The sequence below is a fragment of the Microtus pennsylvanicus genome, chromosome 11, assembly GCF_037038515.1.
Source record: "Microtus pennsylvanicus isolate mMicPen1 chromosome 11, mMicPen1.hap1, whole genome shotgun sequence".
Taxonomy (NCBI): domain Eukaryota; kingdom Metazoa; phylum Chordata; class Mammalia; order Rodentia; family Cricetidae; genus Microtus; species Microtus pennsylvanicus.
Window position 1 is genome coordinate 91,355,872 of NC_134589.1, and position 24,675 is coordinate 91,380,546.

Genomic DNA, 24,675 nt, shown 5'->3' on the forward strand with positions numbered 1-24,675 from the left:
TCCAATTCATTTTAGGTTTCTTGACTTCCCACCAGTCAAGCAACTGTTCTTCCAAAATTGATCATCAGCCCCTCGTTATAGGATGACCAACACAATTGTCTTTCAGTCTTGTGCTTGCATGCCCACCAACTAGAATCCAAGCCTAAGTACCCAAGTATTTACTCTGATTCTAGAAAATCCCTATAATTGTTTAGTGAAAACAGACATACAAACCAAATAAGAATGCATAACAATACCCAGGGCTCGTTGCCAGCAATTTGCGCTTCCCTATTCCAGTTTGACAGATCTGGAGGTCTGCCTGTGTCTAGACAATGGGGCACTGTGGTGGCTTCTACTGCAGGGCTCTGTACTACTCTACTGCCCTTCCATGGAGGCTGGTTACCCTTGCTTGGAACTAGATAACCACTCCGGATCCTTACCTTGCAATCTATTTTTATTAAAAGTTGATCCTGGCACACCAACTACACTCTTAAATGAGTGTTGCTGCCGGGCGATGGTGGCGCACGCCTTTAATCCCAGCACTCAGGAGGCAGAGGCAGGCGGATCTCTGTGAGTTCGAGACCAGCCTGGTCTACAAGACTAGTTCTAGGACAGGCTCCAAAGCCACCGAGAAACCCTGTCTCGAAAAACAAAACAACAACAACAACAAAAAAAATGAGTGTTGCTTATGATGAAGACAGTGTTTGTGGCTTGCCAGCAACATACAGCAGTCACAACACAGGAAGTCTGCGTCTTTCAAGTGCTTTGAGTCTAACTGTCCTGTGTTTACTGTATAATCAAAACTACAGAACAGGTGCTCTGTCCACAGAGGTGGAGAATGAAGGGAGACGATCCCACGAAGACCCTTGTCATTGCTTCATTCCCATGACTCTCCAAAGTGGCTCTTCTCTGACCTCTGTGGTATATCACGAGACCCCTAAGAATACCTGCTGGCTGTTGTCTGTCTTAATGACTAGCCAGGATCCACCTGAATTTTCGGTCACTTTGATCATCAGCCTTTCTTATGCGTGATATTCTGCTTTCTTGCAGGATACAACGGAGAAGGCTTCCTATCAATACAGCATGCAGTAGACAGAGCCATCATGTGGCACCATGCTCCCAATGCAACACAAAACATGTTCAAGAATCTCCAAGTACTGTTGCAGAGATTCCCGTTTGGGCCCCATATCCAGGACCCATTCTTAATGATCCTTCAGAATGAGTTCCCTCTGCTGCTCATGCTCAGCTTCATCTGTGTCGAGCTCATAATCATCAGTTCCATTTCACTGGAGAAGGAGAAGAAAGTGAAGGTAGCTCTGTCCACTCAGAGGGGAAGGACAGGGCTATGGGGCGGATGCTAATGAACTATCTCGGGGGACTGAGGCCCAAGCAAGTGGGAGGATTCGTCAGCCTCGGGTGAACTGAAAAGCAGAAGTGTTTTCATATTTCTATCCTGCTAGCAGTTTAGGGAGCCCCATCTCTTATCACACATGGTCTTTCTTTTAGGTTGCCCAGCCTAGGAGGTCTGCTCAGTTAGCACACTGTCGCTAGCAGGGCAGGCGTTCAGTGTCCACACAGAGGGGATTTTTAGCCACAGTTAACCCACTACCATTTTGTGGCAAGATGTCTGAGAAGCATCTTCTAGGAAAATACAACCGAAGACAGGATTTGTTCCCTCTGAGTTGGTCCCGAAACTGGTTTCACTACTCACTTTCTGTGCTCGTCTGTTTACACAACCTCTATCACTTCTTTTCTCATGTTCTAACCTTTAAAAAATATCTTGTATTGCTTAGGCTCTTGTTTCTCAGACGTGGTCTCATTCGGTAGCCAGTAGTGACCCAGAACCCACTGTGTGATCCAGGCTGACCATGTACTCATGGTCCGTTTGCTTCGGCCTCCCCAGGGCTAGAGGTTCATCTGGATAAAATCTTCTCTTTAATTTTTTTCTCTTTTTAAAATAATTTTTTATTTTTTTTGGTTTTTGGTTTTTCAAGACAGGTAGCTTTGGAGCCTGTCCTGGAACTCACTCTGTAGACCAGGCTGGCCTTGAACTCCCTGAGAGTTCAAGGCCTGCCTCTGCCTTCTGAGTGCTGGGATTAAAGGTGTGAGTCACCACTGCCTGGCTTAAAATAATTTTTAAATTTATGTATTTTATGTATAGGGTATTTTCACCTGCATGTACATCTGTACACCAGAAGGGGGCACTGGTTCCCCTGCAACTACAGTTAGAGATGGTTGTGAGTCACGATATGGGTGCTGGGAATTGATAGAGATGGTGTGACCCACAATGTGGGTGCTGGGAATTGAACTCAGTAACTCTGGAAGAGTAGCCAGTGCTTTTAACCAATAAGCCAGCTCTTCAGCCCAAATTGCCTTTTCTTTTTTATTGATTATTATGATTGCGTATTAAAATCTCTTTTGAAGCTTTTCTGGGCCTTTGACGACATCTGTAGCTGGGGAGCTGTTTGCCCTGGCCTGCTCTGTCTCTGCAGTCAGGAGGAAGAGGCAGACCGACTAGGGTGCGTCTCGAGGCTGCCTATGGGATGGATGCTCTGTCCAACTTCATACTCACCGAAAAGCCCTGGGGAACGAGGAGCTTCTGTCATGCGGCTAGCACACCCACTTAGTTCCCACTCCTGTGATGGAATTGGATCTTCCCTATTTTTTGCTTCAGCAGTAAATTTGTGTAGAAGCTGGTAGGCATAAAATGTCTACTCTTTGGTCATGTTTTTTTTAAAAAAAATATTTATTTATTTATTATGTATATAATATTCTGTCTGTATGCCTGAAGGCCAGAAGAGGGCGCCAGACCTCTCTACAAATGGTTGTGAGCCACCATGCGGTTGCTGGGAATTGAACTCAGGACCTTAGGAAGAGCAGGCAATGCTCTTAACCACTGAGTCATCTCTCCAGCGCCTTTGGTCATGTTTTTGTTCTTTATACTCGAATCTTCTTTTCAGATTAATTTAACATTATGGAAGTTAGGCGTGCTGGCTCAGGCCTAGAATTCCAATGACAAATAAGCTGTTTGTTCGTTCATTTACTGAATGTCTCCTGCAAGTAAATGGCCCTGAGAATAAAGTCCAAACTTTTTTTTTTGAGACAAGATCTCAATATAGAACCCCTGACTGGCCTGTACCATAGACTAGACTGGCTTTGAACTTCTGACAAATTCTGCTGCCTCTGTCTCCCAAATGCTGACATTATAGTCATAGATTACTATACTTTGCTTTAAAGTCTGGGCTCCTTAGGTGTCCTACTTCTAAATTCTCCTAGCAATTGGTTTTAAATTTAAAGTTGGTTTATGCAGTGCCTCCTCTGCCGTAGTTGAGCCAAGCACCCTCCCTGTTTATTCTCTCGCCTTCTGGGTGCGTCTGTCTCCATCAGCCCCAGTAGCTGTTTCTTCCCAAGACACCCAGCCTGTTGTCCTAGCCTACTGAGTCAGTGATGTCCCAGACTCTACCTAGGATGGGTGACGAGACTCTAACACTCGGCTCTTTCCCTGCCTCCAGGAATATATGTGTCTGATGGGCTTGGAGAGCTGGCTGCACTGGGTTGCCTGGTTCATCACGTTCTTCATTTCTGCCTTAATTGCTGTTTCTGTTATGACCATTCTTTTCTGCACAAAGGTATGCTTATTCTTTAGAATATGGTGAGCTCTGAATGGATAGGGGAGAACCTGGAATGGTATGGGTGATATTGTTATTGGTGACCATTTGGAAAATCTCTGATGAATATTCAGTGGTATTGGCTGAAATTCTGGGGAATTAAGCATCCTTCCTCCTCTTCTTCCCATTTCTGTTCCTTTTCTTTTTGAGAAGGAGGCTCATTACAGAGCCCTGACTGGCCGAGAACCCACTGTACAAGCCAGGCTGACTTGAATTTGTGTGAATTCTCAACCTTACCCTAAAGTGCTGGGTTTCACTCTTGTGCTGTCACACCTAATCTAGTAGTAGGAACTTGAGGATCACAAAATGCATTTTTACAAACTTTAAAGATTTTTTTTTGTTTTTTTTTCGAGACAGGGTTTCTCTGTGGCTTTGGAGCCTGTCCTGGAACTAGTCTTGTAGACCAGGCTGGTCTGGAACTCACAGAGATCCGCCTGCCTCTGCCTCCCAAGTGCTGGGATTAAAGGCGTGCGCCACCACCGCCCGGCTACTTTAAAGATTTTTTTAAAGATTTATTTATTTATTTATTATGTGTACAGTATTCTGCCTGTATGTATGCCTGCAGGCCAGAAGAGGGCATTAGATCCTATTACATTTGGTTGTGAGCCACCATGTGGTTGCTGGGAATTGAACTCAGGACCTCTGGAAGAACAACTAACTAGTGTTCTTAATCCTTGAGCCATCTCTCCAGCCCCACATTTTTTTATTGCTTTATAAATAATACCATAAAATTTTCCACTTCCTCCCCTCCTCCCACTTCTCTCTCACTCCTCCACTCACCCTCCCCCCCTTCAGTCCTAAGAGAGGGCAGGATACCCCCTCCCCAAGGCCCTCCCCACTCCATCCAGGCCTAGGAAGGTGTGCATCCAAACAGACTAGGACCCCAAAAAGCTAGTACATGCAGTAGAGACAAATCCCAGTGCCATTGTCCTTGGCTTCTCTGTCAGTCCCCATTGTCAGCCACATTCAGAGAGTCCGGTTTGATCACAAGCTCGTTCAGTCCCAGTCCAGCGGGATTTGGTGAGCTCCCATTAGGTCGGTCACACTGTCTCCGTGGGTGGACCAACCCCTCGTGGTCCTGACTTTCTTGCTCATCTTCTCCCTCCTGCTCTTCAACTGGACCTTGGGGGCTCAGTCCAGTGCTCCGATGTGGGTCTCTGTCTCTATCTCCATCCATTACCAGACGAAGGTTCTATGGTGATATTTAAGATATTCATCATTGTGGCTATGGGACAAGGCCAGTTCAGGCATCCTCTCCTCTGCTGCCCAAGGACCTAGCTTGGAACATCCCAGTACACACCTGGGAACCCTTCTAGAAATAGCCAGAACAGCCCCACAATTTTACAAACTTTAAAAGATAAATTTCATGCAGTACAATGGTTGAAAATAGCTGGGCAGAAAAACAAAACAAAACAAAAATCTGGGTGATGGTGGCACAGTCCTAATCCCAGCACTTGGGGGCAGAGGCAGCAGATTATTATGAGTTCAAGGCCAGCTAGCCAGGGCTACACAGAGAAACCCTGTCCAAAAAAGAAAAAAAGAGCCGAACAAAAGCAAAAAAACACACAAAACAATAGATGAAAATAGTTACTGTAAAACATTATTTTGCTTCCATGGTATCATGCTTTTTTTTTATGCTGCCAATGGGTTTTTTTTTTTGGTGGGGGGGTCGGTTTTGGTTTTGGTTTATTTTATTTTTTCGAGACAGGGTTTCTTTGTATTTTTGGTGCCTGTCCTGGAACTAGCTCTTGTAGACCAGGCTGGTCTCTAACTCACAGAGATCTGCCTGTCTCTGCCTCCCGAGTGCTGGGATTAAAGGTGTGCCAATAGGGTTTGATATTAACATTTTCCTGCTTGAATTTAATAATCCACAACTTGGATATATAAAAACTTACCTTTTAAATTGTTAATGTTGTGTTAGTGTGGTGAAAGAAAGAAAAGCTCAGACTAAATAGGAAACTATTTCAACAAAGGAAATAACCAGAAAGCATTAAAACAGAAGACATGAGGTAGCAGAAGGATCACCAAGTGTATGTCACAGTGATCATGTGACACACACCTCCACTTTTGCTGGAGGTGTAACTCAGTGGTAGAACACATGCCTGGTGTATTTAAGGCCCTTAGCTCAATACCCACAATAACGCCCCCAAAGGAAAAAAAAATCCACATTAGGGCAAAAATTTAATCCAAACTTATTTTTTCCTTGAAAATGCTCATAGCATAACTTTTTAAAAATAATTTACTGATTTTTATTTTATGTGCATTGGTTTGAGGGTGACAGATCCCCTGAAACTGGAGTTACACACAGGTGTGGGCTGCCATGTGTGTGCTGGGAACCTAACCAGGTCCTCTGGAAGAGCAGCCAGGGCTCTTAGTTGCTGAGCCACCTCTCCAGCCCCCATATAGCATAACTGATAAATTATAACAGATGGCAGATCATATGTCTGCCTTAAAAATATCTATGTATAATTCTAAATAATTTAAAATATTTTCTGCAGTGTTTTATTGATACATCATGCTTCCTTCACATCTGTGGTTTTTTGTTTTTGTTTTTGTTTTTTATTTGGTTTTTCGAGACAGGGTTTCTCTGTGGTTTTGGAGCCTGTCCTGGAACTAGCTCTTGTAGACCAGACTGGTCTCGAACTCACAGAGATCCGCCTGCCTCTGCCTCCCGAGTGCTGGGATTAAAGGCGTGCACCACCACCGCCCGGCATCTGTGGTTGTTTTGCAGATAAACAGCGTGGCTGTGTTCGGGAACAGTAATCCTTGCTTGATATTCATTTTTCTGATGTGTTTTGCCACTGCCACAATTTTCTTTGCGTTCATGATGAGCACGTTCTTTCAACGCGGTGAGTACTACTGTCATTTTCTGTTGGGGGTGTTAATGACTTTTTTCTGAAAGCATTGTCATTCTCGTTACTTAGAGCATTTAGTTTTCTTCCTCCACAGCCAAGTTTTCAGTTTGATGGTTATCTCAGCAGTGGGAAAATCCAATCCCTGTTAAAAGCTTGTTAAAACACATGAAAAATAGAATCTTTTGGTATATTTAAGCCCTTAAAATAATTTCAAATTGAGGTATATAATCAGCGTCAGTTTGTTTTTATTTGTGTCTCTGTGTGTGTGCCGTGTATGCTGGTGTTCTGGAGGGCAGAAGAGACCCTTGGGTTCCCTGAAGCTGAAGTTACAGGCAGTTGTGAGCCCCCTGATGTGGGTGCTGGGGATCCAAGCCAGGTCCTCTGGAAGAGCAGCATCCACTCTTACCTCCTGGACCATCTCTCCAGCCCCACCAAGTCTCAGTTTAAAAGACAATGGAAGGGTAAGGCATTTCGGATAGCAGCTCCTCCACATCCTGAGTATGAAGTTGGGGCATAAGAGTGAAGAGGTTTCTAAGATATCACAAAGGGTTTCTTGTGAATCTGTTGCCATTGGAGGTCTTCCATCTAAACCTATAGATAGAGGTTAGAATAGAGGATAGAAAGGTAGGAGGTAGCATCAGCTCGGAGAGCAGAACAGAAGTGTGAGCCACCGTCTCCAGGTAAAAACATCTAGAGAAAATGAGCTCAGCAGTTGCCCCTGAGAAGACAGTGTTAACAAGAACCAGGAAGAGAAAAGTATTATTCATATTTGTGAGTGCTTTATATCAAACAGCACGCTCTAAAATGTGATTCCTAGAAAATACTGACTCTGCTGAGATGGAGACGGATTCAGACTTTGAATTCCACCTCCCTTCCGTAGCTTTATATCAAGTCAGAGAAGTTAGGACACGAGCATGGAAGGATGCCTGAGAGTGCTCAAGGCTGAGCCAGGCGGTGGTGGCTCATGCTTTGATCCCAGCACTCAGGAGGCAGAGGCAGGAGGATCTCTGTGAGTTTGAGGCCAACCTGGTCTACAAGAGCTAGTTCCAGGACAGAAACCCTGTCTCGCCACCCCTACTAAAGTTCTCAAACTTGAAGCCTTAAAAGTTAAACTTTTGTGGGGGGGAGAGCTGTGGGTTGCATTCCGCCATCCAGCTCCCGCCACTGGCTAGCTTTACCCGAAATAATAACACACACACTGTATTCTTTTTTAAACACTGCTTGGCCCATTATATCTAGCCTCTTCTCAGCTAACTCTCGTACCTGGACTAGCCCATTTCTAATAATGTGTGTAGCACCCCAAGGTACGCTTACCGGGAAGATTCTAGCCTACATCCATCCTGGGTCAGAGTTTCATCGTGTCTGCCCCGGAGAGGGGAGCATGGCCTCTGAGCTCACTTCCTCTTCCTCCCAGCATTCTGTTCTGTTTACTCCACCCACCTATGTTTTAACCTATGAGAGCCAAGCAGTTTATTTATTATTTAACCAATGACCTTCCTCCATCAAACTTTGGTCAAGTGTAGTAAATAAGCAGATATTTAAAAATTAAAGGTGAGGGCTGGAGAGATGGCTCAGTGGTTAAGAGCACTGATTGCTCTTCCAGAGGTCCTGAGTTCAATTCCCAGCAACCACATGGTGGCTTATAGCCATCTATAGTGAGACCTGGTGCCCCCTTCTGGCTTGCAGGCACACATGGAAGGGATGCTGTACACATAATAAATAAATATTAAAAAAAAATTAAAGGTGACCAGTGAATTCAGAAGCACAAATCATAATCAGAAGGAAGCAATCCTAGGGACAAGTAACAAATGAAAGCAAAAGTAGATCATGTAACCTAATGCGGTAACTGGCTGGTTTTTACCAATGGAGCCTTTTCAACAAGAGATGCTGGAACAACTGGAGATCAACATCAGAAGAAGCCTGTGGGGATAACATTACATCAGATACAAAAATTGACTCAAATTGGATTATAAATCTGAAATAAAATACAGGCACTGAGGAGATGGAGATGGTTCAGTGAAGTGTTTGCCAACTCTGCAGGACCTACATGACAAAAGCTGAGTACAAAATATCCCCACCCTAACTCTGAGGAATTAGACACTGTCGCTGCGGCTTGCTTCAGTTTTAACGAGGGACCCTTAGCAAAGAAAACCAAAAGAGGAGAAGATTGCATGTCAACTCTGGCCTCCACATGCACATATAAATCCACATGAACACATACATGCACAAAAAAATGTAAGAGATGAAAGAGGACATGAAGCCAAGAGGGGCATAGGCTGAGGGCGTCCCAATGGGAGTTGAATGGATGAAGTTGGGTGGTGGATATGATCAAAATAATTAAATGTTAAGTATGAAATTTTCAAAGAATAAATTTTTTTTTAAGATAAGAGAAAATCTTCATGGTTTTGTATTATACAATGACTTCTTGGGACAATTGGGCTGATAAGAGACAATTGATAGTTGAATTCCAGAAAAATTGTAAACTTTGTATTATCAAAGTTTCCATCAAGAAAATTGTAGTGCCGGGCGATGGTGGCGCACGCCTTTAATCCCAGCACTGGGGAGGCAGAGGCAGGTGGATCTCTGTGAGTTCGAGACCAGCCTGGTCTACAGAGCTAGTTCTAGGACAGGCTCCAAAGCCACAGAGAAACCCTGTCTCGAAAAAGCAAAAAAACAAACAAACAAAAAAAGAAAATTGTAGTGCCGTATGTGGTGTCACACACCTTCATTTATTTATTTATTTATATTTTTGTTTTTCGAGACAGGGTTTCTCTGTAGTTTTGGTGCCTATCCTGGAACTAGCTCTTGTAGACGAGGCTGGCCTCGAACTCACAGAGATCCATCTGCCTCTGTCTCCCGAGTGCTGGGATTAAAGGCGTGCGCCACCACCACATGGCATCACACATGTTTAATCCCAGCATTTGGGAGGCAGAAATCGGTGGATTATCATTTCAAGGTCAGCCTACTCTGCATAGTGAGTTCCAGAACAGCCAGAGCTATAAATAGAGAGACCATGCGTCATTAACAGCAAAAAAAGTGGTGGTGTATGCTTATAATTCCAGTGTTCGGGATGCTGAGACAAGACAATTGCTCTGATGTCAAGACCAGTCTTTGCTACAAACAGTGGCAGGTCGGTCAGAGCAACATAGCAAACACATACAGAAAAAAAAAAGCGAGGAGATGATCTATAGCCTAGGAAAAACATTTTAAAAATTAGGAATAACAAGAGACTTGTATCCAGAATAAATAAAATAACCCATACAACTCAAACTTAGAAAAGGCACCACCATAAGACGATAGACCAGGGAGCTGTAGAGATGGCTCAGTGGTTAAGAGCACTCAGAGAATCTTGCAAAAGATTCAGGTTTAACTCTGGGTCCTAGAGATGTTCCTGATGTTCTCTTCTATGTTCTGTAGGTACTTGCACACATGTGTTGCATGCAAGCACACAAAGATACACACAAGTTTTAGAAAAATTTTTTTTAAAAAGGGGAATGACTGAAGAAAGGGCTCAGCTGGTATGTCTAAAATATCCAGGAAATCTGGAACACCATGAAAAGACCAAACCTAAGAATAATAGGGATAGAAGAAAGAGAAGAAATCCAAGTCTTAGGCACAGAGAATATATTCAACAAAATTATAGAAGAAAACTTTGCCAACCCAAAGAAGGACATGCCTATAAGAGTACAAGAAGCTTACAGAACACCAAACAGGCTGCCCCCCAAAATGTCCCCTTGCCACATAATCAAAACACTAAACATATAGAATAAAGAAAAACTATTAAAAGCTTGAAAGGAAAAAGGCCAAGTAACATATAAAGGCAGACCTATCAGAATTACATCTCACTCTTCAACAGAAACAGTGAAAGCCAAAAGGGTCTGGTCAGGCATTATTGCAGACACTAATCTGCAATCACAGGTCACAGATGCAAGCCCAGACTACTATACTCAGCAAAGCTTCAATCACCCTAGACAGAAAAGACAAGATATTCCATGACAAAACTAGATTTAAACAATACCTATCCATAAATCCAGCCCTATACAAAGTACTAGAAGCAAAACTACAATCAAAGGAAGTTAGCTACATCCACAAAAACACAAGCAATAGATGATCTCACAGCAGCAAATCCCAAAGAAGGGAAAAACACACACAATAATATCACCAACAATGAAAACTAAAGTAAAAGGTACTAGTAATCACTGGTCATTAATATCCCTTAATATAAAGAGACTCAATTTGCCTATAAAAAAGACACAGGCTGACAGAGTGGCTATGAAACAGAATCCATCCTTTTGCTGCATAAAAGAAACACACCTCAACCTCAAAGACAGACATCGACTCAGAGTAAAGGGCTGGGGAAAAAATTACCAATCAAATGGACCTACAAAACAAATGGGTGCAGCCATCCTAATATCTAAAAAAAAAAGACTTCAAACTAAATTCAATCAAAAGAGTTGAAGAAGGACATTTCATATTTGTCATAGGGAAAAATCCATTAAGAGGAAATCTATGCCCCAAATATAAGGGCACCTTCATATGTAAAAGAAACACTACTAAATCACACTATAAACACTATAAACCCCACACACTAATAGTGGGAGACTTTAACACCCCACTCACACCACTGGACAGGTGTGTCAGACAGAAACTTAACAGAGAAATAAGGGAACTAACAGAAGTTATATGACTCATATGGACTTAACAGACATCTATAGAACATTCCACCCAAACACAAAAGAATAAACCTTCTTCTCAGCACCTTATGGAACCTTCTTAAAAACTGACCACATACTAGTGACAGAGCAAACCTCAACAGATACAAAAACCTGGAATAACCCCCTGTATCCTATGGGATCACCACGGCTTAAAGCCAGAATTCAGCAGCAGCACTAATTGCAGAAACCTTCATTTTTTAAAGTGCCGTAAATACTTTCATGTTTCACTAGTAAGGATGCAAATATAAAAAGAGATTGCTTCCTTTCTGAAATGCTGAAACAGTCGCAGAGACACTTTCTTTCCCAGCGGGGAAACAAGGCTTGTATGGTCGTAACTTGCTGTTACTGATGAAACACTCCATCTTTCTTCCTCTGACTCTGCAGCACACGTCGGAACTGTGATGGGAGGCATCATCTTCTTCTTCACGTACCTCCCCTACCTGTACATCACTTTCAGTTATCACCAGAGGACCTATGTCGAAAAGATAGCCTCTTGCCTCTTCTCAAATGTTGCCATGGCAATGGGAGTCCGATTCATCTCTCTGTTTGAAGCCAAAGGTAAGATTGATCGTCCTCAAACTGTTTAGGCTGCCTACGTGCTTTGAGCTGGGCCAGGCTGTCCTTCGTTTCTAAATATAGATTATTGACATACTCATTTTATTTAGTGTTCTGAGCATTTACATTATGGTACTCTGTGGGATGCTAAAGGCTTCACAAACCTTAAAGAGCTAGGGGTGGGGTGGGGGGTTGGGGAGTGGTGTGACAAGTCTCTAATCCCAACGCTTAGGAGGCAGATCTCTGAGTCTGAGGCCAGCCTGGCCATAGATATGGATAGGAGAAGGGAAGCCAAAGCATAGTAAAGAAGGAAATTGGAGCCAAACGTGTTGGTATGGACCAGTAGTTTCAGCTGCTTGGAAGGCAGGAAGATTCCTGGAGACCAGGAATTCCATCCAGACAAACTTGGGCAACAGAGTAACTTTGTTTGAAAACAAATGATTAGACATTATATGCTTATATAGCTCTATAGATAATGAAATATATAACCTTATGATTAGAAGCTCAGAAAATACTGAACATTACCGGGAATGTAGTAGTTTTCACATGTATTCGTCTCATTGACTTGCTGTCCCCTCTTTCTCAAGTTTGTCTAGGGGATTGTATTAGTCAGCCTTATCTTATTATAAAGAAATACTTGAAATGATTAACTTGTAAAGAGAAAGACTTACTTTGATACAAATATGTAGAGTCTAGTCAAAGATTAGGTGACCTCCTTATATTGGACCTATAGGTGTCCAACCCTTCATGACCTTCATGAGAGACATATACAGCAAAGCAAACTGCCAGGGAATGAACAAGTCTCATGTTCTCTTAGAATACTCCTCCAAATAACCTAAAGCCCTCCCGCTAAGCCCCGCCTCCTTCCAAGCCCTACCTCCTGCCAAACTCCGACTCCTACTATGCCTTTGAAGTTTCTGCCTACTCCCAGTAGCATCTCTCTGGTGACCAAACCTTTTAATAGATTCTGTTAGTCAGATTTCCATCATCGTAGCAGAAACCTGAGATGATCAGAGTTGAAAGATCCCAGCCTTAATTTGTTTGAAAAGTTTTTAAGGTTTCAGTCTATGGTTTGTTAGTCTGGTGGGGGGGCACAAAATATCAAATTGAAATTCTGATACGACAAACCCTGGCACTTATCTGGCTTTTGGGAACCTGTCCCCCATGCTGAATTACCTTGTCGGGTGCAGGGGGGCAGGGGGAGCAGGGACCGGGGAGGAGAGGAGGGAGGAGAAACTGCAGTCAGTATGTAAAATAAATCAAATAATATGTAGGGCATGTTAGGATGAGAGATGGCACAGATGGTACATGTAGCTAGCAAGCGGCTTATTCTAGAATTTTGAGAGAAATCACTCACTTCATTAGAGATTTGCTCTTGTAACTTAAAATAATGCGGCAAAACACTGTCACTTATGTTATGTTATGTTATGTTATGTTATGTTATGTTATGGACATTCAGAAGGCTAAGAAACACACAGGTGGTGGGAATCAAACCTAGGTCCTCTGGAAAGTCAACCAATGTCTAAACTGCTGAGCCGTCTCTCCAAGACAGTAACCAATCAAAAGTGCAGGAAAAAACGAAACCATATAAGGGCTGTGAGGGGGTGAGGGGGCTCAGTGGTTTCAGCTTTGTCCCTTCAAGCCTGATGACCAGAGTCTGGTCCTCAGAACCTGTATGGTAGAAGCAGAGAACTGACCTCCTCCCTCTTCTGACCTCCACACATGGATCATGGTACACATGCGCACACCCCCCCCCCACATACACACAAATGGATAAATGGATGAAAAACCTAAATTTAAAATTATTAATTTTTATTAATTGGGCATTGTGGCATGTATAAGTAATCCCAGATACTAGAGAGGCCGAGGCAGGAGGAATGAGAGCTTATGGTCAGCCTGGGAAACTTAGAGACTTGTCTATTAAACAAAAAAAAAAAGTAAGGGCTGGGAATATAGTTCAGTGGCAAAGTGCTTGCCTATTGCGTGCAAGGTCATAGGCCCAATCCCCAGTACTATTGAAATAGGTCTCTGTGATGGTTAGCATTGCCTGTATACAGCACTGCAGCTGGCATCAACGAAGAGCCATGTCTCTGGACATGTACATGAAGGTGCTTTCTAAGGATAGCTGTAGGAGGAAGGACCTCTAACCCCAGGGTGGGGAACACACTCTCTTGATGGCTCAAGTTTAAAGACATTTGAGGAAAAATTGGGGCCTCCCCAGTCTGTTGGTAAGTGAATTGTTGTTGCTGCTGCTGCTGCCACCCTTTGGCAACATCAGGACCCCTCGGGCCCTCGTCTCTACGATTAGGACTGCTGAGTCTTGTGGACTGAACAGGTTTCGTCTTCCTTCCGTGTCACAGGCTCCGGCATCCAGTGGAGGAACATAGGCAGTGTCCGAGGTGACTTCAGCTTCCTCCAGGTGCTGCTGATGCTCCTGCTGGACTCCCTCCTGTACTGTCTGATAGCCTTTTTGGTGGAGTCTCCCTTCTTGAGAAAGTTTAGAACGCCTAAGTCTTGGTACTTACTTGCCAAGGTAGGTTCTGATTCTATTTTAGAGACAGATGTTAAGATTTTTATATTTGTCACCAGGCAGTGGTGGTGCACACCTTTAATCCCAGCACTCAGGAGGCAGAGGCAGGCGGATCTCTGTGAGTTCGAGGCCAGCCTGGTCTACAAGAGCTAGTTCTAGGACAGTCTCCAAAGCTACAGAGAAACCCTGTCTCGAAAAACCAAAAAAAAAAAAAAGATTTTTATATTTGTTATCTGTGTTCCTCCATCTCCCAATAATGTAGTAATTGAGATCCCAAACACCTGCCCTGGGGAGATGGCTTGGCCTTTAAGAGCACTGGCTGTTCTTCTAGAGGACCTATGTTCAATTCCCAGCACCCACATGACAGCTCACAACTGTCTGTAACTCCAGTTTCAGGGGATCTGACACCAATGCACATAAAGTAAAGTTAAATAAATTATTTTTTAAAAAATATCCAAACACCAGTAAGTCTTTACCCTGGATTCACCTCCTAACTATCAGCCTATGGTTGGCAGTGGAGTTTCGGTTTCTCTGAACTTGCCTCATGGCTGATGTAATGGACTTGAGGGTGAGACCAGGAGGATGACGTCATACAGTGCACCTGGCGGTGCCTTGGGGTTCCTGTGTATGCCCGTTGAATACCAGGCCCCGCATTATCGCACAGAACTCACTCCCAACATGCTGGATTTCTCACATGCCCTTCTCCATTGAGCTGCATTGGTCGAGGGCCCTTCGAGACCTCTGAGATCACCGCAGTGTCACAGTTCCAGAAATACACAGACTAAATTTTTCTCAGCAATTGAACTTTTGGTGCTTCGCTCAGCCTCCCCCAGTGGCCTGTGCTGGCCTGTGCTGGCCTGTCCATGGGCCGGGACCTCTGCAGCATGTGGAGAAACAAGTGCACTGTAACACCAGCATCCCCATCCAGGTCTCACCCCCAAGAACGTGACAAATGGTAAGGCAGCTTTCTAAGGACAGTGAGAGAGAGCCTGGAGGCCACTTTCTGAGCTCCTCGGTGCCAGGGATTCCGGGGGTTACAGATTGAACTGTATGAGTCCATCAGTGAGCTGATTAACTTCTCCAGGTGCCATTAAATATTTGATTCAAAAAGTAACTTCCCATGGGGCTGGTGTCTAATTTGCCAAAATTTATCTTCCCTAAGAGAAAAACCACATAAATGGTTAGTGCGTAAGTTGACTTCTCGTGCAGTGCCTGACCTGTCTCAAGAGGCCTGTTCAAGTGACACTGCCACTTCTGGACATGGGAGATCCGGAGAAACCTTCAAGGAGAGAGTTCATGCAGGACGAGCCAACTGAGCAAATAAAATCAGTTGAAATTTTACATCTGTATAAGGTATGGGCTTTCAAACTTTCTTTTTTTTTTTTTTTTTGCGTGTCATCCTTGCGCAGGGGCCATGCTAATCTCTGTATCGTTCCAATTTTAGTATATGTGCTGCCGAAGCGAGCACTCAAACTTTCTTATAGGGACCTGAGAAACAACCCCTTAAGATAACAGTGCTTGTAGGCTGCTCTTTGGAATCAAGAGTTGTAATTCCCTACGTGATAGATCCTGCTCTCCAAAATTGGAAACATGGCTTGAAATGGTCTGTTCCTATCATGAAGTTACTGATCTGGTTTTTGTTTGTCCGCTCACCCTCCACCACCGAGCATCTCCATTGGAAATAAACCAGAATGCAGCCATTTGGTGGATGTCATCTCCACCAAATCAAAATGTAAACCAGATCTCACTGTTAGTTTCCAAATAAAGAAGCAGGCAGTTGTTCTTCCATGGGTGCTTGCAGACTGGCTCTGGACAGAGCCCGGCAGCATGGTATACTCTCAGTGCTCATGGTGTCTACGGTGTGGTTGTCTGGGCTCTCTGGTCTGCAACTGTAAAAGAAAGCGGTGGGACCTTCTCTACTTTGGCATTGCCACCTTAAAACTCTAACTCGGCTAGGTATGGTGGCACACGCCTTTTATCCCAGAGCTGAGTAGGCAGACGCACACAGAGCTCTGTATGTTTGAGGTCTCCCTGGTCTACAGAGGGAGTTCTAGGCCAGTCAGGAATATATAATTAAACTGTCTCGAAACAAAACAAACAACCCACTTAGCCCCGTGTTGCCTGGGGCATCAGTTGGTTATATCCCAGCCCAGGACACTTGTGGCGTGTGTGCAGCTCCTCTGTAATAGTAGTTAGGAGTCTCCCTAACTTTCTCTGGGGATCTTCTCTGTTCTCTCTCTCCCTTACTAGCTCTAGCTCTCCCTTCATAACAGGCAGTCTTGGGACAAATGATTCTGTGTGATTTTAGCTGATCCGCAGAGCCAGCTCTCAGCTCTTTCTGACTGAGTGGTGTGTAATAATTGCTTTTCCTGGGACCACCCATTTCATGAGCTTTCGTGATTGCAAGATGCCTGGAGTAAGTCACTCATTTGTGGTGGTGAAGGACCAAGTTAGACCGCTTCCTTTGGCATTTCTTTTCCTTCTTTTTTTCCTTCCTTCCCTCCAGTTCCTCTCAGCAGACTACCCATTATCCTTGTTGGGAATTTGGCCACATGGGCACCTCTAATGAAAGGGAGACAGAGTCAGAGAACAAGACTGTCACACTTGCTTCAAAACAATAGAGACCTAACAGGTTGGGGGAGTGTGCCAATTCCTTCCATAACACCCGGTCGCAGGCACCATTGGATGACTTGTGAAAAGTGACATTTGAGGCCCAGCCAGCAGCAGTATCGGCATTCCATACCCAAGTCCAGCCCAAATGCTGTCAGAGGGGACAGAAATAGTCTAAACAAGACACTGAAATGCAATTGCTGTCTCTCGCGTTAGAGCTGCATTGTAGATGGTTTTTGTTTTCTTCCTTATTCTTTTGGGGGAAGGGTTATTTATTTTGTATTTATTTAATTAATTTATGGATATGAGTGCTTGCTACAGACCAGAAGGGGGCACTATAGATGTTTGTAAGCCACCGTGCCACTATAAGTTTGTTGGGAGTAGAACTCAGGACAGCCAGAAAAACAGCCAGTGTTCTTTATTATTGTTGTTGTTGTTATTATTATTATTAATTTTTTAAAAGATTTATTTATTATGTATACAGTATTCTGCTTGCATGTATGTTTGATCTCATTATAGATGTTTGTGAGCCACCATGTGGTTGCTGGGAATTGAACTCAGGACCTCTGGAAGAGCAGTCAATGCTCTTAACCGCTGAGCCATCTCTCCAGCCCTATTATTGATTTTTATTGAGCTCTACATTTTTCTCTGGTTCCCTCCCTGCCTATCCCCTTCCCTCTTCAACCCTCCCCCAAGGTCCCCATGCTCCCAGTTTACTCAGGAGATCTTGTGTTTTTCTACTCCCCATGTAGATTAGATCTATGTAAGTATCTCTTAGTGTCCTCATTGTTGTCTAAGTTCTCTGAGATTGTGGTTTGTAGGTTCTCTTTGCTTTATGTTTAAAAACCACCTGAATGAGTAATGTGATAATTGTCTTTCTGTGTCTGGGTTACCTCACTCAAAATAATGTTTTATAGCTCCATCCATTTTCCTGCAAAATTCAAGACGTCATTATTTTTTTTTCTGCTGTGTAGTTCTCCATTGTGTAAATGTACCACAGTTTTATTATCCATTCTTCAGTCGAGGGGCATTTAGGTTGTTTCCAGGCTCACAGCCAGCGTTGTTAACCGCTGCACTGTCTCTCCAGCCCTCGCCCTGCTTGGTGAACTTTCAGAGGGTGTTGCTCTGGCTATGAAGCTCGTCACACCCTGACTCTCCTCCAGGTGTTTTATAGGGGACGGAGTAAACGCATAGCCGTCAAGGATCTGAGCTTGAACCTGTTCAAGGGGCAGATCACTGTTCTCCTGGGACACAACGGAGCAGGGAAAACCACGGTCTGCTCCATTCTTACAGGTACCTGTGTGGGTCGGCTCTGCAGAGGACTTCTCTGTTAGATTTCATTGACGCTCTACTATTAGAGATGGTGTGTTAGTTGTGCCATCTTTGTAGTGTCTGGCTGTATATAGCTACAGTTCTATAACTGCCCTTTCAGTCTGCAGAACTCAGTTCAAACTTCCTGTTCAGTGTGAGGCACTGTTAGTCTCTCAACATCTCAGACTTCTCAACAAAAACATCATCTTTGGATTTTGATTGTCACAGGGACTTTTAGAATGAATCCTGCGAGTTATTCTGAAATACCCATCTGGAATAATTTCTATGCTTAAATAATTATTTCACATCCTATCAATTAAAATGATATTCTATGACATTCGAAACCTCACCCAAGAAACATTTTTTTAGAAGTTTAACATGTATAAAACTATGGACAAAATCGAAGGGTGCATACAGCTTTGAAGGAGCTCCAAAAACCCAACCCGTTCCTACACACAGAATCCCACAGGCCTGGGGAGCTGTCAGCACCTCAGTCAGCTGGCGGTGAGTAAGACCTCTGCAGATGAACGCCATTCCTGACATGTTAGGTTGAGGAATCTGTTTCCCCAGTAGAAGTGCGTGAAGTTCTCAGTGCTGGAAAAGAAGTTCTCTGTGCCCTGGGCTAGGTGTCAAGGAGGCAAGTCAGATGCTGGATTGTCAAGGAAGCCATGAGTCTGTTTACCTCCCACGTTCTTCCTATTACAGCTCCTTAGGTCTGTGGTCAGGATTCCTCATGGTCTGTATTCATTTGCCTGTGTTTATGTGTATGCTATTTCTGTCTCATTCCCTAAGAAACTGTCCTGTTTACTGGACCCACAATGCCAGAACAATGTGTTTGCACAGAATACACATTCAATTTGATTGACTAAATAGCTGAATTGTAAATACTGTCAATACTCCAGCTATGAATGTAGAAGCACTAACACAGACTTCTAACAAAATGATACAACACACACACACACACACACACACACACAAAATTAACTCCAGCTTGGTGAAAGAGATGCCGCTGGGGGTCATATAGCAGTGTTCGTGAGCTCTGGAGATACTCAGTGGAGAAGCAAAGTCTGGCTGCTTCCTCGGGACATTGGCTAGCAAAGGGCTACAACCATAATTTTTTTGCAGATAGGACCTTAAGTGCCAAGTGCTGAGATTATAGGTATGTGCCAATTCCATACTATATTTTTTTTGGCAGAAAAGCCCCAAACATCATGCGTTATAGACTTTGTTTCTCTACTTAGTGAAGTTTGGGTTTTCTCTGAAGTTATTTAGTTCTTCTGTTATTATAAATTTACATAAAGACTTTCTTTTTTTGGGGGGGGTTGATTTTTGGAGACAGGATTTCTCTGTGTAGCTCTAGCTGTCTCTCTGTAGACAAGGCTGGCCTCAAACTCAGAGACCCACCTGCCTCTGCCTGCTGGGTACTGGGATTAAAGGCGTGCGCCACCACTGCCCAGTATAAAGACTTTTTATAATTACTCTAAAACAGTGTTGCTTTTTACCCTTGAGGTGTGGATGTGAGTGCCTGTGGCTGTACGGATGTGTGTTTATGGAAACCAGAAGTCAACTTAGAGTGTCGTTCCTCAGAGCTGCCCACCTTGTTGTGTGGCTCACGCACAGGAACCTGAGGCTCACTGGCTAGCAGAACTCCTCCTCCTCAGCATTGCCGCTACCTGGGAGCTGAGGACTGGACTCAGTGCTCACGCCTGCACAGTAAGCACTTTACCATCTACCCCCCACCCCAGTCCTCTACCTTTTTTCTTTTAAATATTGTACTTGAAGGTTTTTTTAACACTTCTTTTTTCATATTTATTTATTATGCATACAATATTCTGTCTGTATGTATGTCTGCAGGCCAGAAGAGGGCACCAGACCTCATTACAGATGGTTGTGAGCCACCATGTGGTTACCGGGAATTGAACTCAGGACCTTTGGAAGAGCAGGCAATGCTCTTAACCTCTGAGCCATCTCTCCAGCCCCCTCTACCTTTTTACCTTTAAAATGATTTATCTTTAATTATGTGTATGCGTGTTTGTCTGCATAGGTATGTGCATGTGAGTTCAATTGCCTGAGAGGCTAGAGGGGACATCAGACCGACTGAAGCTGGAGTTACAGGTGCTTGTGAGCTGGGAACTGAATTTGGGTGCCCTGTAAGAATAGTATGTGTTCTTAACCTCTGAGCCGTCTCTCCAGTCCCTGGACTTGGTCTTAGATTTCTATTCCACTGCTGTTTTCCTTTGATGCGGAAGCCTGTGGCGAAGCAGCAGCGATCGCTCTGCTTCCCGCTCTTCCACACCAAGCCGAGTTTTGTGGGCTTTCCTGCAATGAGAAGTTGGGTCCAGTGTGTTCTTTCTGGCTGACTTCTTTCCCAGCACCGGGATCCATGTCTGGGATGCGACTCTCCCACAGGTAGGGGGCTCTAGAGAGTCTCTCACCTGAGTCGTCAGTGCACCTGTGTGTGCCGCACCCGATGCAGCATGCCAGGCCTCCAGAGGGCACAGTGACATTTAAAGGCAGCTTGACATTTTGAGTTGGGGATCCTTTGTCTTGTTAGGTGAACTGTGAAGCTGCGTAACTGTAGCGGGCCCTTTTGGAGCTCAGTGTACGCTGATTTGGTTTTCGCAGTTGGAGTTGGGCCACCTGGCACAGGTGGTATTTGAAGTGGTTTTACTCATAGATTAATGGACAGTATCTGGAATGGAAACTGTGGTGATATTTTGTTTCTGATCTAACAAATAAAGCTTCCCAGAAGATCAGAGGGCAGAGCTAAGCCACGAGTTAGCCAGGCAGTGGTGGCATACATCTTTAATCCCAGCATTCAAGAGGCAGAGGCAGATTGATTTCTGAGAGTTCAAGGCCACCCTGGGCTGCAGGAGATTGACCCAATCTAAAAGAAAAACAGAACCAGGCAGTGGGGGCCCACACCTTTAACCCCAGCACTAAGGAGGTGGGGCCAGAAAGGGATATGACTGGGTGGAGAGAAGCATACAAGGCGGGAGGAGACAGGAGTTCAAGGCATTCGGTCTGAGGATCTGTAGAGAGAGTCTTACTCCTTGGTTCTGAGGATTTTGTAGTGGTAAGGACTAGTGTCTGGCTGCTCTGCTTCTCTGGGTTTTTATTATTAAGACCAATTAGAATTTGTGCAATAGGAAACAGCTTTGTCGGGTCTCCACATGAGTTTTAGGAGCTGGGAGGATATCTCAGTGGGTAAGGCAAGCAAACGCCAGGCAAACATGATGGCTTAGTTCAACCCCAGCACCCAGTGCAATCCCAGCGCTGGGGAGGAAGGCAGGGGAATCCCTGGGGCTCACTGGCCAGCCAGCCTAACCTGATCAATACGCCTCCAATCCCTGTAAGTGAGCTTGTCCCACAAAACAAGGTAGACAGTTCCTGAAGAATGACACTTGGATGAGGATGACCTCTGGCTTCAGCATGCATGTACTCAGATATGCATTAAAACTCAGCACAGGCCAGGGAAGATATCGGATCTCCTGGAGCTGAGGTTACAACTAATTGGGCCACTTACAGTTCCGAGGGGATAGGTTTCCCCAAAGCAAGTGTTATAGCTCTGAGGGTAAAGGCTTCCCCACGGTCAGGAGCCAAGGAATACCACAAAATCACATCACACAAAAACTTTACACAGAGATTTATTGGAATAGACACAGAGGGTGGCTGCCTCTTCTCTGTCAAGAATCAACAAAGAACACACACACACACACACACACAGAGAGAGAGAGAGAGAGAGAGAGAGAGAGAGAGAGAGAGAGAGAGGCAGGCTTTATATAGGGATTTTTGGGGGTGGAGCTTTCCAGGGTGGAGACTGATGGGATTTCAAGCCCTGAGTTTGGGATTTTTATTTTGTAGGATAGAGGTTGGCCCCCTGCATTAGGAGGAACTGGGTCAGGCCATTGTAGCTGTTAGAGTGTTCTGTGGATAGAGCCTGGTGGTTGGAGGTCCTCAAGGGTGGGGCCTGGCCACCTGTCTAACTCGAGGGGCTTATAGGTAATAGGAACTGAACTTAGGTCCTCTGCAAAAGCAGTATGTGCTCTTAAATGCTGCGCTATCTCTTCAGCCTTGTCCTTTACTTTATTAGTCACAGCCAAAGTAGATCTGCTTTAGAAGACAGTAGCAAAACCTTCTAAAATGTTGTCCCCTGCCCCAGGGGGCTGGAGATATGGCCTTGTCCCTAAGAGCACTTGTTTGTAGTGATATTTCACTTGTATTTTAATAAATAAAGCTTGCCTGAATACCAGAATGCAAAACAGCCACACTAGTCAGCCATATAGGCCAGGCAGTGGTGGCACACGCCTTTAATCTCAGCACTGGGGAAGCAGAAGGCAAGTGGATCTCTGTGAGCTCACGGCCAGCTTGGTCTACAGATCAAGTTCTAGGACAGTCAGAACTACACAGAGAAACCTTGTCTTGGAAAATCAAAAACCAAAACCAAACCAACCAAACAACAACAATAACAAAAAACCCCAACAATTTATATTTTCCTATTTTAGTATAAAAGTAATGCATAGGGTTGGGAGCCGAGCTCATTTGTAAAACTCTTGCCTAGCCTATGTGAGACCCTAGATTCAATCTATCACTACCACAGCAAGTATAAATAAACATAAAATGTATATAAAATTATGTAAGGCAATGTATTGAAATGGTAACTATAGTTTTCTTTTCATGGTAGAACTTATTAAACAACATATATTTCTTTTTTATTTTTATTTTATTTTATTTTATTTTTTTTGGTTTTTCGAGACAGGGTTTCTCTGTGGCTTTGGAGCCTGCCCTGGAACTAGCTCTGTAGACCAGGCTGGTCTCGAACTCACAGAAATCCGCCTGCCTCTGCCTCCCAAGTGCTGGGATTAAAGGCATGCGCCACCACCGCCCGGCTCTTTTTTAAAGTAAATTTTGTTGATTGCTTTTTTGCTTGTTTGTTTGTTTGTTTGTTTATTTGAGACAGGGTTTTTCTCTGTGTAACCCCAGCTGTCCTGTAACTCGCTCTGTAGCCAGGCTGAGCTAGAGTTCACAGAGATCTGCCTGCCCTCTGCTTTCCCAGTGCTGGGACTACAGGCGTGCACCACCACCATCACCACCTGGTTTAAATTTTTTTCTATGTATGTGTTTTGCCTGCCTACATGCATGCATGTATGTGCTTGGTACCTGCAGAGGCCAGAAGAGGGTGCCAGATCTCCTGGAACTTGAGTTCCTGGCATTGTAAGCCACTGTGTGGGTTCTGGGGTCTGAACCCTAGTCCTCTAATAACAAGTGATCTTAACCACTAGACCCTCTCTCCAGCCTGTTTCTTTGATCATACCTTTTCCTCCTTTTTTGAACCTTTTGTGAAAAGTATGTATCATTCTTGTCATTCTAACAAGAATAAGGATAAAGATAGTGTGTAGGGAGTCAGGTGGCCAACTTACATACTGGCATGCATTTGTCAGTAATGTCACTCACTCACTCACTCACTCACGCATTCATTCATTCATTCATTCATTCATTCATTCATTCAGGAAACTGATATTTATTGGCAATAAGAATAAAGCCAGACCTTGCCATTGGGGATCATATTTCATAACTCTTAGATTCCCAAAGTGCTTTTGTCTTCACTGTATTTACTAAGCGTATAAATTTACTACAATCCCTGCAGTCATGTGATTTACTTTACAAAGACCCATGTTATTAAATTCACTTAGCCAGATTGGGATTGCTTAAGTTCCCATCAGGAATTCCAAAGCAGGAAGGGTTTTTCCTGCGTGTCCTCAAGCGCTGCCGCACACAGAAGGAACACACACACACACAGAGAGAAGGAACACACACACACACACAGAAGGAACACACATACACACAGAAGGAACACACACAGAAGGAACACACACACAGAAGGAACACACACACAGAGGAACACACACACAGAGGAACACACAGAGAAGGAACACACACACACACAGAAGGAACACACACACACAGAAGGAACACACACACAGAGAAGGAACACACACACACACACAGAGGAACACACACACAGAAGGAACACACACACAGAGGAACACACACACAGAAGGAACACACACACAGAAGGAACATACACATAGAGGAACACACACACAGAAGGAACACACAGAGAAGGAACACACACACACACACAGAAGGAACACACACACAGAGGAACACACAGAGAAGGAACACACACACACACAGAAGGAACACACACACAGAGAAGGAACACACACACAGAAGGAACACACACACAGAGGAACACACACACAGAAGGAACACACACACAGAGGAACACACACACAGAAGGAACACACACACAGAAGGAACATACACATAGAGGAACACACACACAGAAGGAACACACACACACACAGAAGCATTCCTAGGATGCTCTGGCTGACGGTGCACAGGAGGATGAGGGAGTCTTTGGGAGATTGCTCGGCCTCGCCTGAGGA

The 24,675-nt window shown here is 44.2% G+C and overlaps 1 protein-coding gene and 1 non-coding gene across 2 annotated transcripts in view; one reads left to right on the forward strand and one right to left on the reverse strand.

Moving 5' to 3' along the window:
• The window catches only part of LOC142859519 (ATP-binding cassette sub-family A member 17-like), a 77,445-nt gene that overhangs the window by 13,591 nt on the left and 39,179 nt on the right, over positions 1-24,675 (forward strand). Inside the window, exons 5-11 of the mRNA XM_075989689.1 lie at positions 1,030-1,289; positions 3,492-3,608; positions 6,379-6,496; positions 11,602-11,775; positions 14,133-14,305; positions 15,530-15,655; positions 18,076-18,205. Coding sequence (XP_075845804.1) covers positions 1,030-1,289; positions 3,492-3,608; positions 6,379-6,496; positions 11,602-11,775; positions 14,133-14,305; positions 15,530-15,655; positions 18,076-18,205 — 1,098 coding nt within the window. The remainder of the gene's footprint in view (positions 1-1,029; positions 1,290-3,491; positions 3,609-6,378; positions 6,497-11,601; positions 11,776-14,132; positions 14,306-15,529; positions 15,656-18,075; positions 18,206-24,675) is intronic.
• On the reverse strand, positions 15,667-15,770 carry LOC142832119 (U6 spliceosomal RNA). Its single transcript, XR_012907196.1, has one exon. It is a non-coding gene; the product is annotated as a U6 spliceosomal RNA (small nuclear RNA).